General features: G+C 49.7%; 4 protein-coding genes across 4 annotated transcripts; 3 read left to right on the top strand and 1 right to left on the bottom strand.

Moving 5' to 3' along the window:
- Positions 1-796: 796 nt before the first annotated feature.
- On the top strand, positions 797-1,561 carry ALT_4238 (putative cyclin-dependent protein kinase complex component; the record flags this gene model as incomplete). The annotated part of the gene is made up of 1 exon (XM_033563105.1): positions 797-1,561. One exon carries the CDS (start codon positions 797-799, stop codon positions 1,559-1,561), a length of 765 nt encoding a protein of 254 aa, XP_033418996.1.
- Positions 1,562-2,423: 862 nt separating this feature from the next.
- Positions 2,424-4,979, top strand: ALT_4237 (DHHC palmitoyltransferase family protein; the record flags this gene model as incomplete). Its single annotated transcript, XM_033563106.2, has 6 exons — positions 2,424-2,729; positions 2,813-3,616; positions 3,700-3,772; positions 3,825-4,089; positions 4,150-4,262; positions 4,324-4,979. 6 exons carry the CDS (start codon positions 2,424-2,426, stop codon positions 4,977-4,979), a joined length of 2,217 nt encoding a protein of 738 aa, XP_033418997.1.
- A 2,841-nt stretch (positions 4,980-7,820) lies between these two features.
- On the bottom strand, positions 7,821-9,383 carry ALT_4236 (lysine N(6)-hydroxylase/L-ornithine N(5)-oxygenase family protein; the record flags this gene model as incomplete). The annotated part of the gene is made up of 2 exons (XM_033563107.2): positions 7,821-8,454; positions 8,512-9,383. 2 exons carry the CDS (start codon positions 9,381-9,383, stop codon positions 7,821-7,823), a joined length of 1,506 nt encoding a protein of 501 aa, XP_033418998.2.
- Positions 9,384-16,679: 7,296 nt separating this feature from the next.
- ALT_4235 (tyrosine protein kinase SWE1) lies at positions 16,680-19,973 on the top strand (the record flags this gene model as incomplete). Its single annotated transcript, XM_033563108.2, has 2 exons — positions 16,680-19,181; positions 19,248-19,973. The coding sequence occupies 2 exons, from the start codon at positions 16,680-16,682 to the stop codon at positions 19,971-19,973; spliced, it is 3,228 nt and encodes a 1,075-aa protein (XP_033418999.2).
- Between the last annotated feature and the right edge of the window lie 1,169 nt (positions 19,974-21,142).

Genomic DNA, 21,142 nt, shown 5'->3' with positions numbered 1-21,142 from the left:
GCCCCACACGGCCTTTCATCATACATGCATGCATATGTCGTAGATGGTTATTATAAAAGTACAATTCACAAAAACCACTCAAAACACTTCTGGGAAGCCATATGCTTAAATAACTTGTTGGGATCGTGGACTGTGGATGAGCTGGCACGGGGAAAAGCCGGGCGAAATAATGTCCGATAGTTTCATTCCATCCTGAGTTTGGGCTGCTGACCTTCTGACTATCGACCATCTCCTTTTTCTCTAGTCAACCTTATCAGAAAGACCATGTCACAGAGATGATGATCTTTATAATGTGATCCTAATCGGTAGCGAGTTTTTCTTCATTTATCCTTAATCTCCACCCTGCCTCGGCATCCTCCGTCCCCTTTATCATTTTTGTAGTCCGAGACATACTATTTTTCCCCCCCGGGTGAGTAGCTCTGGTACACTGACCATTCTTAAATCAAATACTGACTGTGCAGTTTTTTAGGGCTTCAGACTCTACGGTCGCGCCTTTTGCCATTTATCCAACGACCTTGTCGATGTCTCGGTCAACATAGTGCTTTTGCGGGCAAGCGTTACTACCTCCTCGTGCCGTGATAGTCATATGCGTTTTGCTCTCCAACAAGTTGATCTTTCACCGCTGTTAACTGTTCGTCCTACGATCAGGCGCTAAAAGGCTCGACTTATTCCGACTATTGCACGCCGGGCTCGGTCCCACAATGGTACTCTTACTAGAGGCGCTCATAATCACCTGCAGCTTTCAGGGTTGTCTCCCGAACCGCCACCCTCACTCTGTCAACTGACTGTGGCTGCCATGATGAACGGATGTCGCACCCATGGCGAGGGAGCTCAAGTGACTCCTGACTCAAATGCGCACACGGACTCGAATTTGTCGAAGGGAGAAGGTGAGATGGGTTTCGGTCATGCTGGCGAAGCCTTCGACATCTTGCCGGCCACGGCTCTCGAGCTATTGTGTGTGAATGTCGAATTCCTCGCCAGGCCCAGTGTTGGCAAAGTCGTCGAGCCTGTTCTGGCTGCGGGCTCCGCGCCGGTCGCCATGTCACGCAGCGACAGCTTATCCAGCGGAGAAGCCACGCCTACCAAGATCATCGAGCTACACTGCTCTCCAGTCAGTCATGAAGAGAGTGCTCGGGATCGCATTCAGCAGAGCATGTTGTCCAAGAGGTTCCTCTCGAAAAGAGAACCACCTATCAGCCTGCGCGATTACTTACTGCGACTCCATCGGTATTGCCCGATGTCTACAGCTGTGTACCTCGCTACAAGCATCTACATCACAAGATTAGCCACGGTGGACAGAGTGATATTTGTGAATGGCAAAAATATGCACCGTCTGGTGCTGGCTGGCCTTCGAGTGGCCATGAAAGCGCTTGAAGACCTCAGCTATCCCCACAGCCGCGTTGCCAAGGTTGGGGGAGTGAGCGAGCGGGAGCTCTCCAGGCTGGAAATTAGCTTTTGTTTTCTGACGGACTTCGAGCTACGTGTTGATGCTCAGATGTTGGCTGATCAAGCACAATCTCTTCGAAGCAGCATGGATCTGGTTCTCACAGAGATGGCTTAGCTGCATTCGGCGTTTCCCTTCATCGTTAGGAGACCTTATGCCATGAATGAGCTAGAGGGGTTTTGGCGCTCCCTGGCTAGGAATTTGGAACTTTCGTAACTTGTTTATAGACCTGCGTACTCAGGAACGACGCCAATGACCACCCAATGGCTTGTTCTTCGCCTCTCGACAGCTTCCTCGTCGTCTTCATTATCGCGTTTTCCATACTCTTGTGCTTTCTTCTCCGGCGAAGAAATGAATCTCCTTAGAAAAATTACTCATTAGAAAAAAAAAAAAAAAAAGAAAAATTGAATTTCTACAGCGCAATGTGGCTGCCTAAATGACCTTTCCAGTTGGATAATCGCTCGTCAGGCTGTGGCACACGACATAGCAGATTGACGTTATTTGTAGAAAGGAACCAAAAAAATTAAGAGGGATAGTACGACTATAAGTTTGACTCAATCGAAGATGAAATATCTCACCCTTGGAAACGACCTAAAAGCTATTTAGAATAAGAGAAAGATTGTCCTTCCAAGTTGATTGCGTGTAAATCAATATCGTTAGCGTCCATAGCGCTGTCGCGCGGGACTTACTCCGATCAGCGCATCCCCGTATTTTTGTGCATTTCCTCCATCCATTCTTTTTCCTCCTCCCCTGTCTTTCCTCCCAGACCTCCATAGATTACTATCTTGGAGATTATTGATGAAGATTTATGGGAATAATTTATAAATATCGCGATGTACCTATAGCCCGAAGTCTGCGGTCGTCATCTCCGAACGCTTCACGCTGTACCGTTCTCGCTACCAGCGTCCTTTCGTTCCTCGAAGTCGGATCGAGTTAAATTTCCCTCTAACGAGACGGCGCCTCAATAACCGCGACAGGAATGTCTTCCGGAACTCCTTCTACGGAACCGCAAAGTAGCGGCAGCTCTGCAGGCATGAGCACAAGCCCTACGTCTATACCCACGGGCAAAGGCACAACAACACCTCCGAAGGTCACTCAACAAGATGTCAGTGTTGAACTGAAGAATATGCGGCCTGATCGTAGCCCTCCCAAGGGTTCGATACCGCTGGGAGAAGACATCATGCAGATCGCTCGTATCGGAGAAATCGGGCCCATGCAGAGGTTGTTTGACGAGAAGAAATTTACTGCCAATTACCAAGATGAGGAAGGGATCACTCCGCTTCATGTGAGTACAAATTCACCTTTTCTGCTTAATTCGGTCGGCCATTGCACTCGGACTTGTACTAATGGCTTCGTCTGGGATTACAGTGGGCCGCGATCAATAATCAATACGCTATGTGCAAGTTCCTGCTGGACAATGGTGCCGACGTTAACGCCAAAGGTGGTGATTCTGTAGCAACACCGGCCATGTGGGCCGCTCAGCGCTGTCACTATTATATAGTTCACCTCCTCCTCCAGCACGGCGCCGATCCTCTTTTGACCGACGTTCAAGGTTACAACATTCTACATCTGGCCACCATTGATGGGAATGCGTTCTTGCTGGTGCTTCTCTTACACCAGGAGATACCAGTGGATGCGATAGATCAGCAGGGTCATACTGGATTGATGTGGGCGGCGTATAAGGGATATCCTGCCTGCGTGGATCTGTTCCTGCGCTGGGGTGCCAATGTGAATGCCGTCGACGACGGTGGGCTGACTCCCTTACACTGGGCATTGGTCAAAGGGTCATTGCCATGTGTGCAGAAGCTCATCGAGTACGGTGCGGATAGGTTTGCCAAAACCAGAGATGGCAAGTCACCGGCCACTGTGGCCGGTGAGATGAACACGACGCGGGTCTGGTATCGTGCTCTTGATGAGTGCGGTTACGACGTTGATGGAAACACCAAGGTTCTGCCAATGGGGCTCACGTCTTGGGTGCGGAATAAGAGCGTGATGTCAAAGTTCTTCTTTTTGTGGCCATTCCTGATGGTTTATGCTGCTGTCTACATCCTCAGCCACATGGTCATCTACGCTGCTATACCTATAATGCTTGTAGCGACATTTGGGCTGCAGTGGGTAGCGCAAAAGGCGGCAAGTCAAGCCCCGTCGGAATACAGGGTGCTTCAGAAAACGGTATGGTCCTCTTGTCGCTGGTTTTCTGCGCCCGGATTCTGATTTGGTCAATTCCTGCCTGATCGCTGCTAACGTGTAACCAGCCATATCTGTCAGGTGTTTTTGCAGGAACCTTGTTCTGGGTTGGTGTCACATATGTCTTCAGCGTGTTGCCTGGTAGGTGTACTTCACCTTGTTACTGCTCCGTACTAACCGTTTACGCCCTTAGCAACCTATTCCACGTCGCCAATCGTGAATATATTGTTCGCGGTGTTCTATTGCCTCACAACATATTTCTACATCTACTCGATGATTGAAGACCCCGGCTTTGTTCCGAAGACAGGTAGTCGAAACCAGCAAAGAGCCGTGATAAACGAGCTGTTTGAGCAGTGGAAGTTTGACGAGGAGAACTTCTGTGTATTTTGCATGGTTCGCAAGCCGCTGAGAAGCAAGCACTGCAAACGCTGTTCGCGCTGCGTTGCAAAGCATGACCAGTAAGTCCCTCCCCTGTGCGCTATAATTCCTAGTCCTAAGAGTCCTAACTTGAAGTGCAGCCATTGTCCCTGGATTGACAATTGCGTGGGAGCAAATAATCTGCGCCATTTCGTTTTGTACATTATCTGCTTGGAAATCGGCATCATTCTGTTTCTGCAGCTGACATATAAGTGTAAGTATCAGCTGTCTACCCCGATACGAAGGCTTGGAATCTGGTTAACCAGGATCGATAGACATCAACATTTTACCTGCACCTGTGGAATCTGCATGCAACATCATCAATGAAGAACTTTGTGGGTTTGTGCTGCGGGATCCGTTCACCCTTGTTTTGGACTTGTGGATCGCCATCCAGCTGGTCTGGGTTACTATGCTCTGTGCTGTTCAACTCGTCCAAATTTCGCGGAATCAGACGACGTACGAGAACATGAGGGGCCATTCGATAGATCGAAGCTACCCAAGCTCTCGTGCCTTTGCCTCGGCCATCACTGCGGGGACGATATCGCTCGAGGCCGCTGGCCTGTCAGCCGCGGGGCAAGGTCCGAACCCCGCGCTCGCAAGGGGCCATTCGCATCGGGGACGGAGACATGGGTGCTTACAGCAGTGGTCATCTCTACTCGGCATCGACACGTTTTTCGCCACTGCCCGTGATGGGCTGAGAGACGGGCCCCACGCTGATCGGCCTAAGAACCCGTTTTCCCGCGGTATCTTCACCAATTGCCGCGACTTCTGGTGCGATCCTGCTCCGTACTTTGGCAAGCGGGAGCCAGGCACTGCGATGCTCGGCGGGGAAATCGTCAACTATAACCAGATGTACGAGGCCCCGATGCGCATGTACAGTGGTGGCGGGTACCGGAGCGTCGCACATGACGATCCGGAGCAGAACGTCTGATCGCATTACTACTTTGCTTTTGACTTCTTGTATGACTTTGGAGTCTCCGACAGCGGTTTATGAATGTCCGACGAAGCTCTGCATTTTCATGTCTGACGGAGTCTGATGATTATTCGTGGTATAACTTGCTCTTCTCACCTGTAATTAATACTTTGCATAGAGGCCTTGCTTCAGTGGATGTTGACTCGATGAACGTGCGCTGGGTTGCTCTGGACATTCACTTGCCTTAATGACGTATCACAGATTGGATTAGATGGCTAGTGCTCCTCTGTAGAGTTCATTTATCTGCATAGTTAGACAGCATCACTTCCACTGACATTGTAGTGGTGCAACAAATACTGGGTTCATGGCTATATGTAGGACAAGAATACACTGCACAGGGCATCTCAGCTCGAGTCATCCCCCACTGCAGCCCAATTGCCCTGAGATTGTCAACTCGGGTCCTACACTAATCCTACATCCTCTTTTGGACGACTATAAGTACAAAACGACACAAATAGCTAGCTCATTCGTGAAGAGATACTTCCGGAAACCGGAAACCTGATGTATAATTCACTGTTACGAACCGTACGGGAAACTTTCCATCGCCATTTTCCGGCGGCATGACAGTGGAAACCGAGGTAGCAGTGGCACAGGGCTGAAGCCTAAATCCCTCAGCGTTATCAATCTCATCAGATAATTTTAACATGGATAGTCGGGTTAGATTCCCTGAGCCCTGACACCCACCTTCCACCCATCCATTAATCCCTTATCGAATTCCAATGCTATTCTATTTAGAATTGCACATACATCACTATCCAGGATCGAGTACCCAAATGCAATACTAACCTCTTCCTGTTCTACTGGAACATAATGTACTGTACCTCCTTTCCCCTTCCCAAGGTCATCCCAGAGATCCGATGTCGCTGGTATGTTTGCTGTCGACTTTCTGGTTTCGTGCAAAACGGTGGAGACGCTAAGATCTTATCTCGGCGGACGGGATGAATTGAAAATTTCCCGCTTGTTCTGACCAGACTGTTTTTATTGAAAGTGGAAATTTAAAATTCTCCTCGATGAGTGGGCGGAAGGGTAATTTCCTACTTTATTTCGCATGCTGGTTGTACGGTGTACAGATGTTAGACTCAGCAGTGGGTCGAAGGATTATTACCCGATGCTTAAGCATGGTCAGGCAACTAACTGTTTGTCACTGCCAGGGGATGAGCAGACTCGGAACGATCACTTCCTAGTCTACCTTAGCTGGCTTATTCTGCAGAGACCGAATGTGGACTGCGGAAACATCCCAGGAAAAGAAAGTCAAGGGCTACCCAGTAAGCCAGTCATATCCGCGCAGGTGGGTGAGACCGTGACATGAGCAATTCACGATCATCGTGGCCATCCCGGCTGGGTAGGAATCGCCGAGGATAAACGTAGCGTAGCGTATAGCGGACTTGGAGCAGGTGGTCTGATGGTCCTTGTCGCGGCTAGAAGAATATGCCGCACAAAAGAGTACGAGCCACGACACGCACTAATTTCTCTGGCTACTGGCAAGTGTCTGGGCAGTGGAGCACCAACGACATACGCAAGAGGGGCGTCTGAAGGTTATCAATCAACGACCTAATTTCCTATTTCCTAATCAATCAGTAATTAGTTCGATGTGGTAAGACCACACCATGTCGTGTCTTTGGCAATTCAATTAGCCGTCTGCACTCTGGAACCTACATCAAAGAGTGAAACATGAATTTGTTTGTGCAAACTCGAGGCCCTGCATAGTCCCTAGTCCCTTCATCCAGAAACCATGCATACGCAGACCCAATCTACGAGCCATGTCTTCTACCCAAACGCCTAGTCCACACTCTGCTAAAGCACCCATCCTCAACTCCTGACGCGGTAAGCGATGGAGACTGCCGATCCCACGTACACTGCCTTGACCGGTTACCTAATACGCTTCTTAGTTCTCGAGCTTACAGGCCAATACCCACAACCCTCAGGAGTAAGTGGGGTCTGGCTTGCTGTAATCAATCAGCGGGATCGCGGCCTCGAAGAGCAAAAGCAAAGACTTCGAGTTCGAGTTCCGACTGTGCAACCTAGCTGTACGAGGACTTGCATTTCAGATACCTACCTTACAAGTTACAGCAGTCCACTACCTAAGTATGAATAAAAATTATTCTGGGTTTCAAGCGGTGAGAAGTGAGAAGTGCAGTCTGAGGCTACGAGTCCGACATGATCAAGAAAAAGAAAAAGAAAGACACTTGGCCCAAGCCAGCCACCGTTCCACGGGCTAGAAATCATCGGCCAATGGGCGGGCCCATTGGCACACAACCGTGGGATGGCGCCATCAGATAACGCGTGAAAATTTTTATCTGATCAGATTATCGGGCGAGATTCCATGATTCATTCCGTCATCGCTGGTAGTAAGGTACACATACGAAGTCCTCACCTTAGATACAGTACGTAGCTCCGTTTCGGACTTGCAGTCGCACTATGACATCGAATCGTATTTTTCAAAATTGGTGTGATGGAGATTTTTGATTCATTTTCTGATGGGACATACGTAAATCATATGTATTCCGACTCTCTATAAAAACATTACAATGCTGAATGAACCAGAACTCTTGACTGCGCCAGAATAGTGTCTATGATGGTCATAATCACAATTGATGATCAGTAAAAATTCACGACATGAGTACACCATCAACTCGGAGCGTAAGATCGGATATCATCTCCAGGGGTTTCCCTCGTTTCTGCTCCGTCTTCCGGAATTCGTTTCGTGTTGTCAGAGAAATGACCTTGGCATTCGCTTAGCGCAACTCTCTCGAACAGTAACTATGCAATTCGGCTTTTCCTCCACTTTTTCGGCCCCCCTTACAGCATGGCTCGTAGCTGGTGGTCCTGCACCGCCGCTCCTTCCAGCTGCTCTCCGAAAATCGATTGGACCATCTCGGCACCACGCACAGCCAGTACCGACAGCAAACTGTCACTAAGGCCATGCGTCCGCTCATTGCAACCTTGAAGCCAGATGCCGGCTTGTGAGCTGACCTTGCTCGGATCCATCTCAACCCGGTAATCTCGGCGGGGGTTCCACTGATCCTGTCCCGTAGGTCGCAGGTGCTGAATCTTGCTCAGGAGTCGCTCGTGCGCGTTGCGATAGTAGCCCGTAGCCACCATGAGAGCGTCTACTTCCAGTGTTTCTTTAACATGGTTTGCTGCGCCTTCCGACTCGGGCTTGGATGACTTGAGGTGGATGCGCATCCGACTCTGAGGCCCATGGTGCTCGATCCGTGTGATCTTGCGTTCTGGCAGGATGCGGTGCTGCCACTGAGTTTCGTCGGGGTTCTTCACCCTCTGCAGGTACATGTCGTTATAGATCTCCTCAATCAATTCCAGGCGCACAACACTGTAGTTGGTAGCCTTGTCGGCGGCCAGAGAGCGCTGGCGTTCTGCGGCAGATTGGCTGTAAAACTTGTCGACCCGTTCGGGATTGAAGATCTCATTCACACTAGACATACGTCAGTAAATGCAAAGCAGAATATGGATTACTTGATTCTCTGCTCACAAAGGCGAGTCGTCACTGGGCCGCATTGCAGAATCCCGCATTATTAGCGTTGTTCGTGAGTTGGGATATCTCTTCTGAAGGTCATGGAAAATCTCCGCAGCGCTCTGGCCACTTCCCAGAACGGCAATGTTGTAAGGCTTCGATTTATCCTTCAGAAGGGCCGGCAGCGTTGTGCAGTACTTGGACGAGTGCATGATCCGGGGATCCTGCGGCAATCCAGGAGGCATCTTCGCAGTGCCTCCGATAGCAACAACCACCTTGCGGGCCTTCCTGGCACTAATCTTGCCCGTCTCCACGTTGCGCGACCGAACGGTGAAGAAGTCAACCACCGAGCTGCTGGGATCGGACTTTCCGGGAATCATTTCGACCACCTCTTCCCCGTAAGCCACCACATCCGAAAACTGTTGCGCACACCAACGCATGTAATCCTCGAACTCCAACCGAGCCGGCAGGAAGGTGCTGAGGTTAGTGAAGTGAATCAGACGGCCCTTCTGGTGGAGGTAGTTGAGAAAAGTGAAACTGCTGCGAGGGTCCCGGAGAGTTGCGAGGTCCTTGATGAAGGAGATCTGCATCTTGGAACCGGGGACCAGCATGCCTGAGTGCCACGCAAATTGCTTCTGGCGCTCCAGGAAGCAGATCTTAGGTTGTGCAGGAATATTGGAAGCGGACTTGTTCAATCGAGGGTCCAGAGCGTCATGCAAAGCAATGGCAATGGCCAGGGACGCGGGTCCGAACCCAACACACAGAAGATCATGAAGCTCATCCTGGGGTGTTGACCTCAAGCGGGGAGGATCCAAAGAAAGACGCTGCTCGGGTTGCATGTTGCGCACACCGAAGTAGCTCAATTCCGCCTTCCGTTCAACAGATTCCATAGATCAGATCGTACAAGAAAGAAAGAAAAGAAGATGTAGGTACTTGTACTTGGGGGGATGTCACAACTGAGGCGGGGAAGGAGGCAAAGGGAAGGTATTTTTCCAGGTGGAAGCAAGTCAGGAACTTGCAAAGTGAAGATCTCGAAAATGATCGCAGAGCTGTGGGAGGAGCAGCTGATCTAATATAAATAGAGGATCATCAAGGTAACCGCGAGCGAAAAAAAAGTTACTGCGTTTTGGAGAATATATTGACTGACTGTTGGTGGGCAGGCTAGGACGCATAAACATCGTCTAAATAAATTTCATATGAAATAGCGTCATAAGTTACTTTTGCATGGTTATTTCCTGGTAATTTTCGGAAGGAAAGAAGAGAGACCGAAAGTTGAAGAATGACTATTATTATTACACTACTAGACTAGACTAGAAAACTAGATTCTCCCAAGGTACAACGGACCCATCGACATCAGAAAAGCAGGTTGATGTTAGGTGCGGTGCTCTTGACAGCGGGCCCAAATTCGTCCTCGGTTCCACATATCCTGAGCGGGTTACCGATGGAAAAAGAGTGCTCAATGACTGAAGCAGCATGTTAGAAGAAGGATAGGATACGAAGCTTTCAAGAAAACATCTGAAAACTGCATATCATATAGATCAATGTGTACTGGCTTGGGAATTGAGACTTTGCAGCGTTGAGGACTGGCCTCAGGCAGTTCAAGGTAGCAGACAGTATTCGCAGGAAGCATTTAACGACAGTTGCAGTACCTACTCAAAGACACAAAATTACAAATGTGCTCGATGGAGGTTCCTACCGTTCTGTACAGAAGATACAAAGGGTACAAAGCGGTACGTACTGGATTGAAAGTGGGATGAATGACGATGGATCCAGCAAGATTAGATCCGCAATAGTCCGATGTCGGGAAAAGGCTACGTGGTTCGGACATTTAATCAGCAGTTCTCTTGCAATAGGCCTTAGTCTTAGACGCGCGGGAATGGAATTTCCGTGCTATGGATGGGGACACGGACATGGGCATAGATAGAATGTAACCATCCGATGCGATGGATAGAGAACGTATGCGCAAACTGGACTTACAACTGGGTATGATATATGGCATGGCAGTAGGAAGCAGTGCATCCATCTGAGGCCAAAGCCACTTCAGCCATTGTAGGTAGTTTTTCCTTTGCAGCCATGATGTGGTACCTAAATATGCTTTAACCGGTATATACCTAGGCTTATATTCTACAGCTACCCTGGAACAGATGGTGTATATTGACTACAATTCCATTGTATACAAAGAAAGCATCTGCACGTCATGATGAGGAAGATGTTTAGTAGATATGTCTCCTACCAAAGACACAATTCAAGCAAATTCAGCTGACTATTCTTGTCAAAAGGGCTAATAATTGCCAGCGATGGTGCAGCATTCTCAACAAGAACGTTAGATATCCCCCACTTCATGGTATGCATGCCCCGCCTTAACATACTAAGAGAATGCAGCACCTTACCCTAGGTTTCCAGCCGACAGACAAAGAGGAAACTGGATACTGCCTCAGGTGACTCAAATAAATGCAGGACACCTCCCATGTTTCTTCTAGGGTGGCGCGCTTGACCCGTCGGACGCGTGATGAGCTGATGGATATGTCTATTCCATACACAAACTCTCAATCTCGGACATAACGGCCGTCTTTTCTGGATTCAACCCCTACTCGCCAACAGAGAGATTCGAGTCTTTTTACTCTTCTTTGGTCTCGACACAAATAGTTCAAATTTCAGCTTCGCAGTCCTTCGGAACTTCGCAGCTTTGCTGTCGCTGGCTTGTTTGTTCTCGTCACCGTCTGTAATACATTGAATCTACGTTCATGGAGGATAACAAGTCCAGCAACATAGGCTTCATCTTATCCTCTCACTTTACAGTTTTATGCGGATCCAAACTATTATCTATCTCTAACTTCCAACAAATGCTACAGGGTACCCTGATATCACAAGGGATGGGCGTTGACACAGTTGAGAGCGTATTTAAAAGCTTCCGCACGGGCATTCTCTGGGTTGTCGCCGACTGTCCTTACGAGAAATGCTATAGATGCGAGGAAGCTATGGAGTTGTCGACTGCTGCAGCAGTCATCAGTGACATTTCTAACGCTTAGAGAGTCACGAGAGGATCTAACTTCCAACAAATGCTACAGGGTACCCTGATATCACAAGGGATGGGCGTTGACACAGTTGAGAGCGTATTTAAAAGCTTCCGCACGGGCATTCTCTGGGTTGTCGCCGACTGTCCTTACGAGAAATGCTATAGATGCGAGGAAGCTATGGAGTTGTCGACTGCTGCAGCAGTCATCAGTGACATTTCTAACGCTTAGAGAGTCACGAGAGGACTTGCAGCGCTGCGGGGCAATTTGTAACAACCCTGTCCAGGCCATGTCTGCTACACCTGCAGTCCAGGATGTTCGCTGGTCTCAAAATGAGGCCTTCTGATACTCCCAAATTGCATCATCGCTTTAATGTCAAGTTCCCAGGCAAGGCTCGGACTGCATGCCGAGAGCTCATGTCATCCTGCACCCCGGGATACTCTTCGGGGGCCTAGCTTGGAAACTTCAACCGCCCAAGATGGCATACGCCGACCTCCTTCGGAGCCAGTCGAATGATTTTGCAGGGAAATGTCAATATTCTCTACATGGGTATGATTACCAGTCTCAGAATTCAAGAATCTCTATTCTGAACGCTTTGACAAACATGATGTTATTTACAACGGCTTCTGGCGAACCTGGCTGAGGACTGAAGAGTCGCCAGGTCGAAGTGGCGTCACAGTATTGCTAGTGCAACTAACTTTGATTGGTACAGGTCGAAACAGATTTCGTTGCAACATTGGCACAATCGCCATTTCTCATGGACGTCTTGATCGATAGTTTACTACATCAGCTTCTGACGTTTCCACCTGTATGTGCTTGATCTTTGGTGGATTCGCCGGCGATGCATTTTCTCCATACCGCTTTCTCTAAAGCTCTGTGTGCATAGCTGTAGTTTCCGGAAGTACAGCCACGTGCTTGAGATCTACCATGCTCTGTACTGACCGGCTGCGACGACACTGGAGTAATGGCCGCATTCTGTGAAGAACAACACCTCGCCGCTGGATCGGAGGACTTATCCACTGTGGGGACCTTTTGAGTCCATATCCCCCAGGTTTAGTCAAAGAAAGTTTCGTCTGAGATTTCCTTCTGGAGCTGGCTACACTCAGTGATGGGTCGTCTTCCGATGATTTCGCATTCCACAGTGCCTTTGGGCCAATGTGTCGGAAACGAGGCTAGTTGCCAAATGCCAAAATCTTCACGTCCGCTCTGTCATCCTGGAGATGGAGGATTGGATTCCTGTTGGAATTTTGTTGATGGGAAACAACATGAAGAAATCAGGACGTCTAGTGGTTGACCTGTAGGATCGATCGCATGCCGCGGACGCTTTCTCTGACCTCAATGCACCCAGAATAAACAAAGTCACTTGATGTTGACAATATGGACAACCGACATCAAGCATAGAGATGATATGTCACTTCCTGCTACCTAGAAAACCCACTAAATCTCCAATGACATCAATTGAGTCGAACATGCCGTACGCACTCCACCGTCTAGGAAACTGCAGCGCGGACCGCGGTATACTCCACGGCTTCCAGAAATCCCGCAGGTAAATGACGAAATCAAGGGGAATCAAGGGGTCCTCGGTAAGCCCGTTGCTCCTCTGAACTATCCCAGTTGGTCAACCTGAAGAAGGACGTCGCTCCAGGCCCCAGCTCCCAAAGAGGTAGACCCCGGTATTCATGATGGCACTAGAAACAAGATGAAACGAATAAAGGGCGCATCCAGGGAAGTGAATTTAGGTCATCGAGCATCCCGTGCAGCAGCATAGAAACCAGCGCGATCAGTGCGATGGCGGATGCAAGTAGGACTTATCATATTCAGTCAACGATCAAGGGAAGATGGCGAGTCATGGCTACAGATTAACTTCGGGGTGTTCGGATGAGGGAGCCGAGATCTAATTCCAGCACTCTGATACAGAGCACCTTCCAAGGAATTCGGCAAGACATGACAAAATTGAGCTCTGACGACGAGGATGGTGCAAGGGGTCTTGGCTCGAGAGGCTAGTTGAACGATGCCTATTCTAGGTTGCTTAGTCACGGAGCTTTTTTGGGTGTTGGGCTCCAGAGAGGGATGCCCATCCCTCAACTCTCAATAAGTTCAATCAAGGGTCGACGATATTGGCAGTTTGGGTTCAGATCTTGGCCCTGATTGTCAGTGGCCTGAGATTCACAGCGTGCCTGCCGAAGACTTGACATGGAATTGCAGTTAAATATATCACCTAGATATATATATTTGTCGCAATAACGAACCAAGCGGTAGCTCGGGATATATATGAATATACATATGGTTGAATTTGTGATATGGTTACAGAGATGTGATGAAGCACAATCATCGTTATTTGCATCAGCATGATAGCGATAACCATAGATATGATCATGGACACTGATAAAAGCCTTGAGAGCCTGAGCCGGACAGCGCTGATCGTCTTGGGGCATTGACCCCCTCATCGGCCAAGGAGACAGAGTTGAATGGATCAGGATGCAGCATGCGTTGGCGATCATCTGTGGGGGATAAGTCGATAACCCTGTGTGTAGGAAAGGTAAGCAAGGGAAGATGAAGCAGGACTCTGACCCAGTGCCAGGTTACTCCAAGTTTAGAATCAATATTGGGTATATTCAGTGCGAACCATTGGCAATCGTGGTTGATCGTATGAGGGAGCAGGCTGTGGCAATGATCGACTGTAGGCTCTACAATGATAATGATGTTCCCTCTCAGATGGCGTTGGACGTGTCAGGATCAGTGCTCCATATCAACGGACCTTGGATAACGATAGAGGGCAAAACACGTGGATAGAGGGGTACCACTAATACCATGGTCTCCAATAGGTACTCGGTGCTAAGTGATGGTCAGATCTGGTGAGAACTTGCGGCGACTTTTGATGGCTTTGATGACTATTATATATTTTTTCTAGCATAATCAGTTGGCGATGTTGGACTTCGTTATTCCTGGGTCACGTATGGAGTAAGGTTCTCATGAGGGAGAGGGAAACCCTTGGAATCACAACAAGGTCTTACTATGGACGACATTGCAAAGTGACTTATGTACACCCACTACATCAAGACGCTTTCATATTATTGAAACCTAGTAAGATCGCGCCACTGACTCTGCCTAAGATTACCCATTGCGGTAATCTGAACACAGTGGCAAAGGATTCTGGTAAACAAATAGATAGGCAGACCGTGTGACGATCGCCTGGATTCGATGGAGGTTAGATAATCTCCAGCACATGCAAGGGAGAAAAGCAAAGAAGTGGCTACTGTCTACTGGAATAATCATGCCTAAGATAATCATCATCCCTGTAATCCAAAACCCGTGTAGACACCACCCCCCGCGTGTCCGTCTTATCAACATTATCGATAGGAAGGAGCAGGGACCATAGTTGAGGTCATTATTGTCATCATTCTCCGGTATCAGCCCTGATACCGTGTAGATCAAGGGGACTTTGTCGAAACTCTTGTGACAATAGTCAAACTAAAAGTCCATCGTTTGCGGGATTTAGCCTGTTTACACCATAGAAATTTCCATTTGAGAATAAGAATCGAATCGAAAGTATCTAGGAAAAAAACTAGTGGTCGTTGTTGACCAAGGTATTCAGGCAAGTAGGTTGTTGTTGTCAGTGGTGGTGGTTGTCGTGTTGTTTGTTGTTGTTACGGTATTGTATCGTATGATCCACGGAACCCATGGGGTGGGGAGGGGGATACGCGTGACGCTCCCGGCGCTAAACCCCAAACGGGCAGACAGTCAACAACAAAGGACGCGCTGCGCGTGCGAAACCAAAAACATCGAGTCCCGCCTGAGGATTGGCTGGAGATGGGGGGCGAATCCCCCAGTACTCTGTAGATACTCCATCCTCTCACAAGCCCTCCTACGGACTGACGGAGTCTGACGATTGACGGTGCCTGGCATAGGCTCACGTAACTGAAACTTTTTTTCGCCTTTCCTTAAACTCTCTATCCTCAATATAACAACAACCTACCGAGCTCTGATCGTCCAGAACAAAAGATCTCAACTACTGTCGTTAGACTCATCCAAAAGGAAAGAGGAACCCACAGCCTTTTTAACCCACCATATCAGATCCTCCCCGTTCTTCCCCCTCCTTCGGATGATTTATTGGGCTTTGACTCTGCATACCGCAACTTCCGTCTATCGTCCAGTGTCCACTCCTCCGTTTATCGACTCCATCAGCTCATCCCTTCCTTCGCGACCCCCTCTCTTCCAACCAGTCGACCTTTGACTTCGCGTGGCTGTCTGGAAGCTCTAGAGTCTGTCGTCGTTTACTTGTTCGGGACGGTCCCCATATTCTCTCGACCCCTTGTGCGCCCTGCTCGTCTGCTTTAAAGAGGGAGCCATTCAACGTTTAAAGGAGGAAAGGGAGACTCAAGGGACAAACCATATTGCTGCTATCAACTCCCCTTCAATCAGCCAAATCCGCCCTTTCGTCGTCTTGAACTCTTCGCATATTCTCTCGCCCTTGGCTATTCGCCAACGCCGTGCATTACTCGCGTCAGAAACTCATTCGCGCCTGTGCCTCTCGCCAGTCGCTCTTGCGCCTGTTCGCGTCGCGCTTGCTTCTCTGACGTCCTGTTGTTATTCCAAAACATTCCTTGTTCCATTGGTTGCACTCCGAAAAGCTCCAGGAAAATAGAACCGCCATACCACCGAGTGTTTCAGGCGTGTGGTCCCAGTGCTACAGCGGGCACAAAGGAGGCTCAACACGCTTTCCGTGCGTTTTTGGTTCCCCTACTGGCACACTTCCCTTGGACTTGAATGGGAGATTACCAAGGACTTTCCGAACTTGGTGCTCGCCATGAGTTGGTGAAGTGCCACCCGTCATTTGTTTCGCATTGTTGATACTGTTTGTCCCGCTTTGAAACAATAGCTGTTGTTTGCTTCGCCCCCAAGTCTCACAGCATTCCGCTGCTGTCGACTCGTCCCGCCTTCTTCAAGTCAGACGCGAGGACAACAGCACCGCCACCGGCGCTCTCTCCTCCTCATTGCTTTGTTGTTTTGAACGCCAGTCGCGGTCTGGTTTCAGCCTTTGTGGTGATTGCTCCTTTCATTGGGGCATCATCACCATCACAAGTATTCCAAAGCGTCTCTCGCCTTTCCTCATTTACAGCAACCTACGCTATCAATTAAGCACGACCACACTTGTTGCCGATAATTTCCAATATGGTAGCAACATTCTCACCGCATCGCGATGCGGGCGGCACACTGCACTTGCCCTCACACTCAGGCATCCATCACGTTGATGCAAGCTCCGCAATCAGACAGTTGCGCCGGTCACTATCGCGATCCCCTTCGAAGAGCTCCAATTTCACAATTCTCGCGTCTCGGAGCCACTCGCCATCGAAAAGCACGCCATTTATCTCGTCCCCTCTCTCACCATCGCGACGATCTACACAGAACAACTTTGTACTCTTCCCCAGTACATCTCATCCATCTCCGTTCGCTCTTCCGTACCCGCCCAGCGCCAAAATCACAAGACCTGTCATGCGGCGGGCGCGAACATCACCGCGCAGTCCCGTCAAGCGCGCCCTCAACATCTCAACAGACCAAGGGAATGCCAAGCCTGCGCAGCCGGCTCCGATCATGGCATTATCTCCAGTCGGCGCGGAGAACACACCCGCGACTCCAGCACTTGACTTACAGTCTAATGACAATGTCTCTGACGGCACGGGCTTGAACGAGGCTTCGACTTGCGCAGAAAACACGCCTGCACCGCGGCCAACACTGTCGAGGATCGAGAAACGACGCAGTGGAACTTTTGGTTCATTTGCTACCGTAAGCCCGTTAAAACGTAGTGACGGGATTATGAACCTCGACCGAGCATCACGAGGCAGTCCCTCGGCCAAGAGGCGAAGTGTTCATGCCGCCAACTACCCCGGCGAATTCAGTATCTTCGACAACGAGGGCCCCTCCCCCAGCACTGTTGAAGATTTTGCTGCAGAAACTCCAGCTGTCACTGATACGCCATCTTTCCCTTCACCTGTTCCGCCTTTCGGGAGCCCGTTCAACACGATTCCCAAACGTTCATCATCTCTCCGTCGATCGACACTACAACAACGCCAAACCGACCGCTCTCTTTTCTCCCGACCCAGAAATATAGGCGACACAGCTGAGACGACGGATCCAGGTTCTCCCATGACCGTGCGGCCGCGCATGTCTCTGGATGGTAACCTCTTCCAGCCGAGCCGCGAGGGTCTCTTCTCTCCGCGACCTGCACCAGTCAGCCCTCTCTTCTCATCACATGGCGCCGCGGGTGCAGGACAGGTGCGTCCTGCAGCGCATCCTCTTTCCAGAACTATTACACAGTCCTCGTCCAATTCAAGCTTGGCAGACGACTCGCCTACCCATGAGCCCATGCATAAGTCCGAGCGGCCGCGCGGCGTCTTCGATTTCTCCAAATCCCTTCCTGCGGGTGCGACACGCCCTGGTGCCGTACGACACCTAAATCGTGAGGACTCGACATCGTCCGTCGACTCGTTTGCGACACCGGAGAATTACAAGCTGGTCAAGCCTCTGCCGGCCGCATTCATGTCAACGGGTCTAATCTCGAAGAAGAATCGTAATGCAGAAGATCACCAGAACATACTCGGTTTCAACAAGAACATGCCTGATACCCCCTGCAAGCGACCCATCAATCTGTTCCCCACGGGGCAGAAGCCGATGCCCGAGTGGGAACGCCCTCGATTGATGCCACAAGCAGATGTCGTCCCATCCCCCTCCCCGTCCCATCCCCCCAGCGCCGCGTCCGGATCTTTCGCAAGGGGCATGGGTATCTTTGGGAACTCATTTAAGAAGCCAGACCTCTCGCGCCGAGGCAGCTTCGTGAGTGTGGACGGTGATGAGCTGACACAGTCTCAGTCACCTTGCGCTCAGCCTGACAGTCAGCCATTGAGTGAATATGATCTTCCACCGACTCCAACGAAGCAAACTTTCTTCCCCTCTAGAACCTATCCGCCGGCCACGCAGCAGATTGCATCCTTGGAACGACTATCCGAAGCACTCGGAAACAACTCGAGTCCTTTACATGACAGGTTCCAGCGGGGTTCCCCTCGCACCCCTCAGGATCACCTGTTTCCCCCAGATCCCAGCGGTCTGTCCATTTCCGCACACAACGACCAGCACCCGCTCCAGCCGGACTTCAACTCTTCTAACTTGCCAGCAACTCCCACTGGCCCACGTGATTCTTTCATGCAATCGGGAAAGCGACCTAGCCTCTCATTGAGCGGGTATCACGCCCCGGATGTGGACCCAAGCTTGACTTCCCGCTTTGAACAGGTGGAGCTTGTGGGAACCGGCGAATTTTCCCAGGTCTATCGCGTGGCCCAGGCTCATGAAATGTCACTATCATCCATATTCTCTCTCCCAAATGGGGCCAAGTCTCCTGGGGCGCTGCCTGCACGGGTGTGGGCAGTCAAGAAATCGAAACAGCCGTATGCCGGCCTGAAAGACCGTGAACGCCGCATCCGTGAGGTGGATGTACTGAAAGCCCTCACCAACTCGGACCATGTGATTTCGTTCGTCGACAGTTGGGAAGATAGCGGTCATCTGTACATTCAGACGGAATTTTGCGAGGAAGGTAGCCTGGATGTGTTCCTTGCCCAGGTTGGCCTCAAGGCGAGATTGGATGATTTCCGGATTTGGAAGATATTGTTAGAATTGTCCTTGGTAGGTCAAGCCTGTCTTGTTTCCTGTTGAAAATTAGAATGGTCGGCAAGGGCTAACCTCCAGCAGGGTCTGAAGCACATCCATGATTCCGGCTTCATCCATCTTGATCTCAAGCCGGCAAACATCCTTATTACCTTTGAGGGTGTCCTGAAGATTGCCGACTTTGGCATGGCAACGAGATGGCCTGCGGAAGATGGCATAGAGGGTGAAGGAGATCGCGAGTACATCGGTCCTGAGATTTTGATGGGCCGCTTCGATAAACCTGCGGATATATTCTCGCTGGGCCTGATAATGTTCGAGATTGCGGGCAATGTGGAACTTCCTGATAATGGTCTCTCATGGCAGAAGCTTCGGAACGGTGATATGAGTGATGTGCCTAGCTTGACCTGGAGCTCCGAGACCAGCATCTTCCGTGACGCTTCCGGAAATCCCATCTCGGAGGAGCCGTCATTCGAGGAACTCTGCGCATCGGACTTGGGCGATGACGATTTTGGGGAAGATAGTTTTCTGAACAGCCGCCCTCATCAGGCAGTGCCTCTGGCGCGCAGTGGGGAGCTGGTCAATCCTCCAAGCTTCATGATCGATGCAAGCCACGAACAAGCCTTGGACAAGATCGTCCGGTGGATGATTTCCCCCGATCCTTCTGACCGACCCACAGCGGATCAGGTTCTCGCAACCCATGGGGTCCAATTCGTAGAACATCGACGTCGTGCTGGGGCCACAGTCTACGAAGGCAACTGGGGCCCTGCAGACGAGATCCTGGCTGAAGATGCCGAAATGATCGACGTGTGAGCGGGATCCTTGATATATCCGCGCCTTATTTGAACGGAGTCGGTACCTTCTCAATTCTGCGCTACACTTCCTACCATATCGATGTTCGAACAGCATCAGGGATTCGTTGAGTATCTGAACGCCGGCTGCCTATATCCACGATCGAGCCCGCTTCTGTCTCTCTCTTTTGGATCAAGAAGGAATTCTCCCCTGTGCATATCGATCCATCACTCCTCAGATTATATGGTCGAAAACGGTTTCGAGATTCGACCTAGACTCTGTATGAGTCATCTTTCGCTCGTTTAAAGAATCTTTTCCTTTGTCAGAGTCTGATTTAGCGTCTGATACCGCCTGTTCTTTCTTCGAAATGTACCAATGTCCTGTATGATTGGATTCCCTGCTGTGTATGATGAACCTGTTCTTTTTCCTTTTTTCTTGCAACATCTGAAGCCATTGATCTCATCTATTTTACCCCGTCACTTTCGCATTGCCAGTGGGGTATTAAGCAAGGATATCATTCAAGGGAGCAGCGTGCAATCGGTACTGTGATTTGAGCTTTTTTTTATCTCTTCTTTCTTTTCCTTTGTTGGAGTGAGTCGGAGTGCAATGGATCCTTGGGCGGTGATGATGATGAATGAACCTTTCTACAAATTTGTGACCCCATCTCCATTCGGCTGGATCTTCTCTTCACCCATTGTCATTATTTTTTCCTGTTTTTATTTTTCAACCGCAGTCCTTGGGAAGCAAGGACTGGCCAGCCGATATGGGATCAAGCGGGCTTGAGAACTGGGTAATACTTGTGATTTATACGTGTTGAGTCTGGACGCAACAATTGGTGGTAGATAGAATGAGAACATATTAAATATCTTTGTCTTATTTATGCATTCTTTGAGCTTGTAAGATAAAACCGTACTTTCGCTATACCAGGGGTAGATAGTGTAGACTACCGTTGGAACAAGTATCAGCATGTTCTCGCCACTGCCCGACTTCTTGGCACCGCAGCTTGACCTTCGGCGTGGATTTTCGACCTCCGCTTTGACAACTATCTATCCATCCCAAGACTGTTGGTTCCTCGGTCACGCTGTTTTGTTGCAGCCTCATTGCTTCCTTTTTTACCTCTAAATTCTACAGCGGACTACTTTGTTCGTTTCGACTCGGTTCCTGACCGGTCCAATCATGCGCGATAGTAT

This window comes from Aspergillus lentulus, assembly GCF_001445615.1.
Source record: "Aspergillus lentulus DNA, contig: Alt08, strain: IFM 54703, whole genome shotgun sequence".
NCBI classification, from domain to species: domain Eukaryota; kingdom Fungi; phylum Ascomycota; class Eurotiomycetes; order Eurotiales; family Aspergillaceae; genus Aspergillus; species Aspergillus lentulus.
The sequence above is the reverse complement of the archived record's forward strand: the minus strand, read 5'-3'. Positions and strand labels throughout refer to the sequence as shown.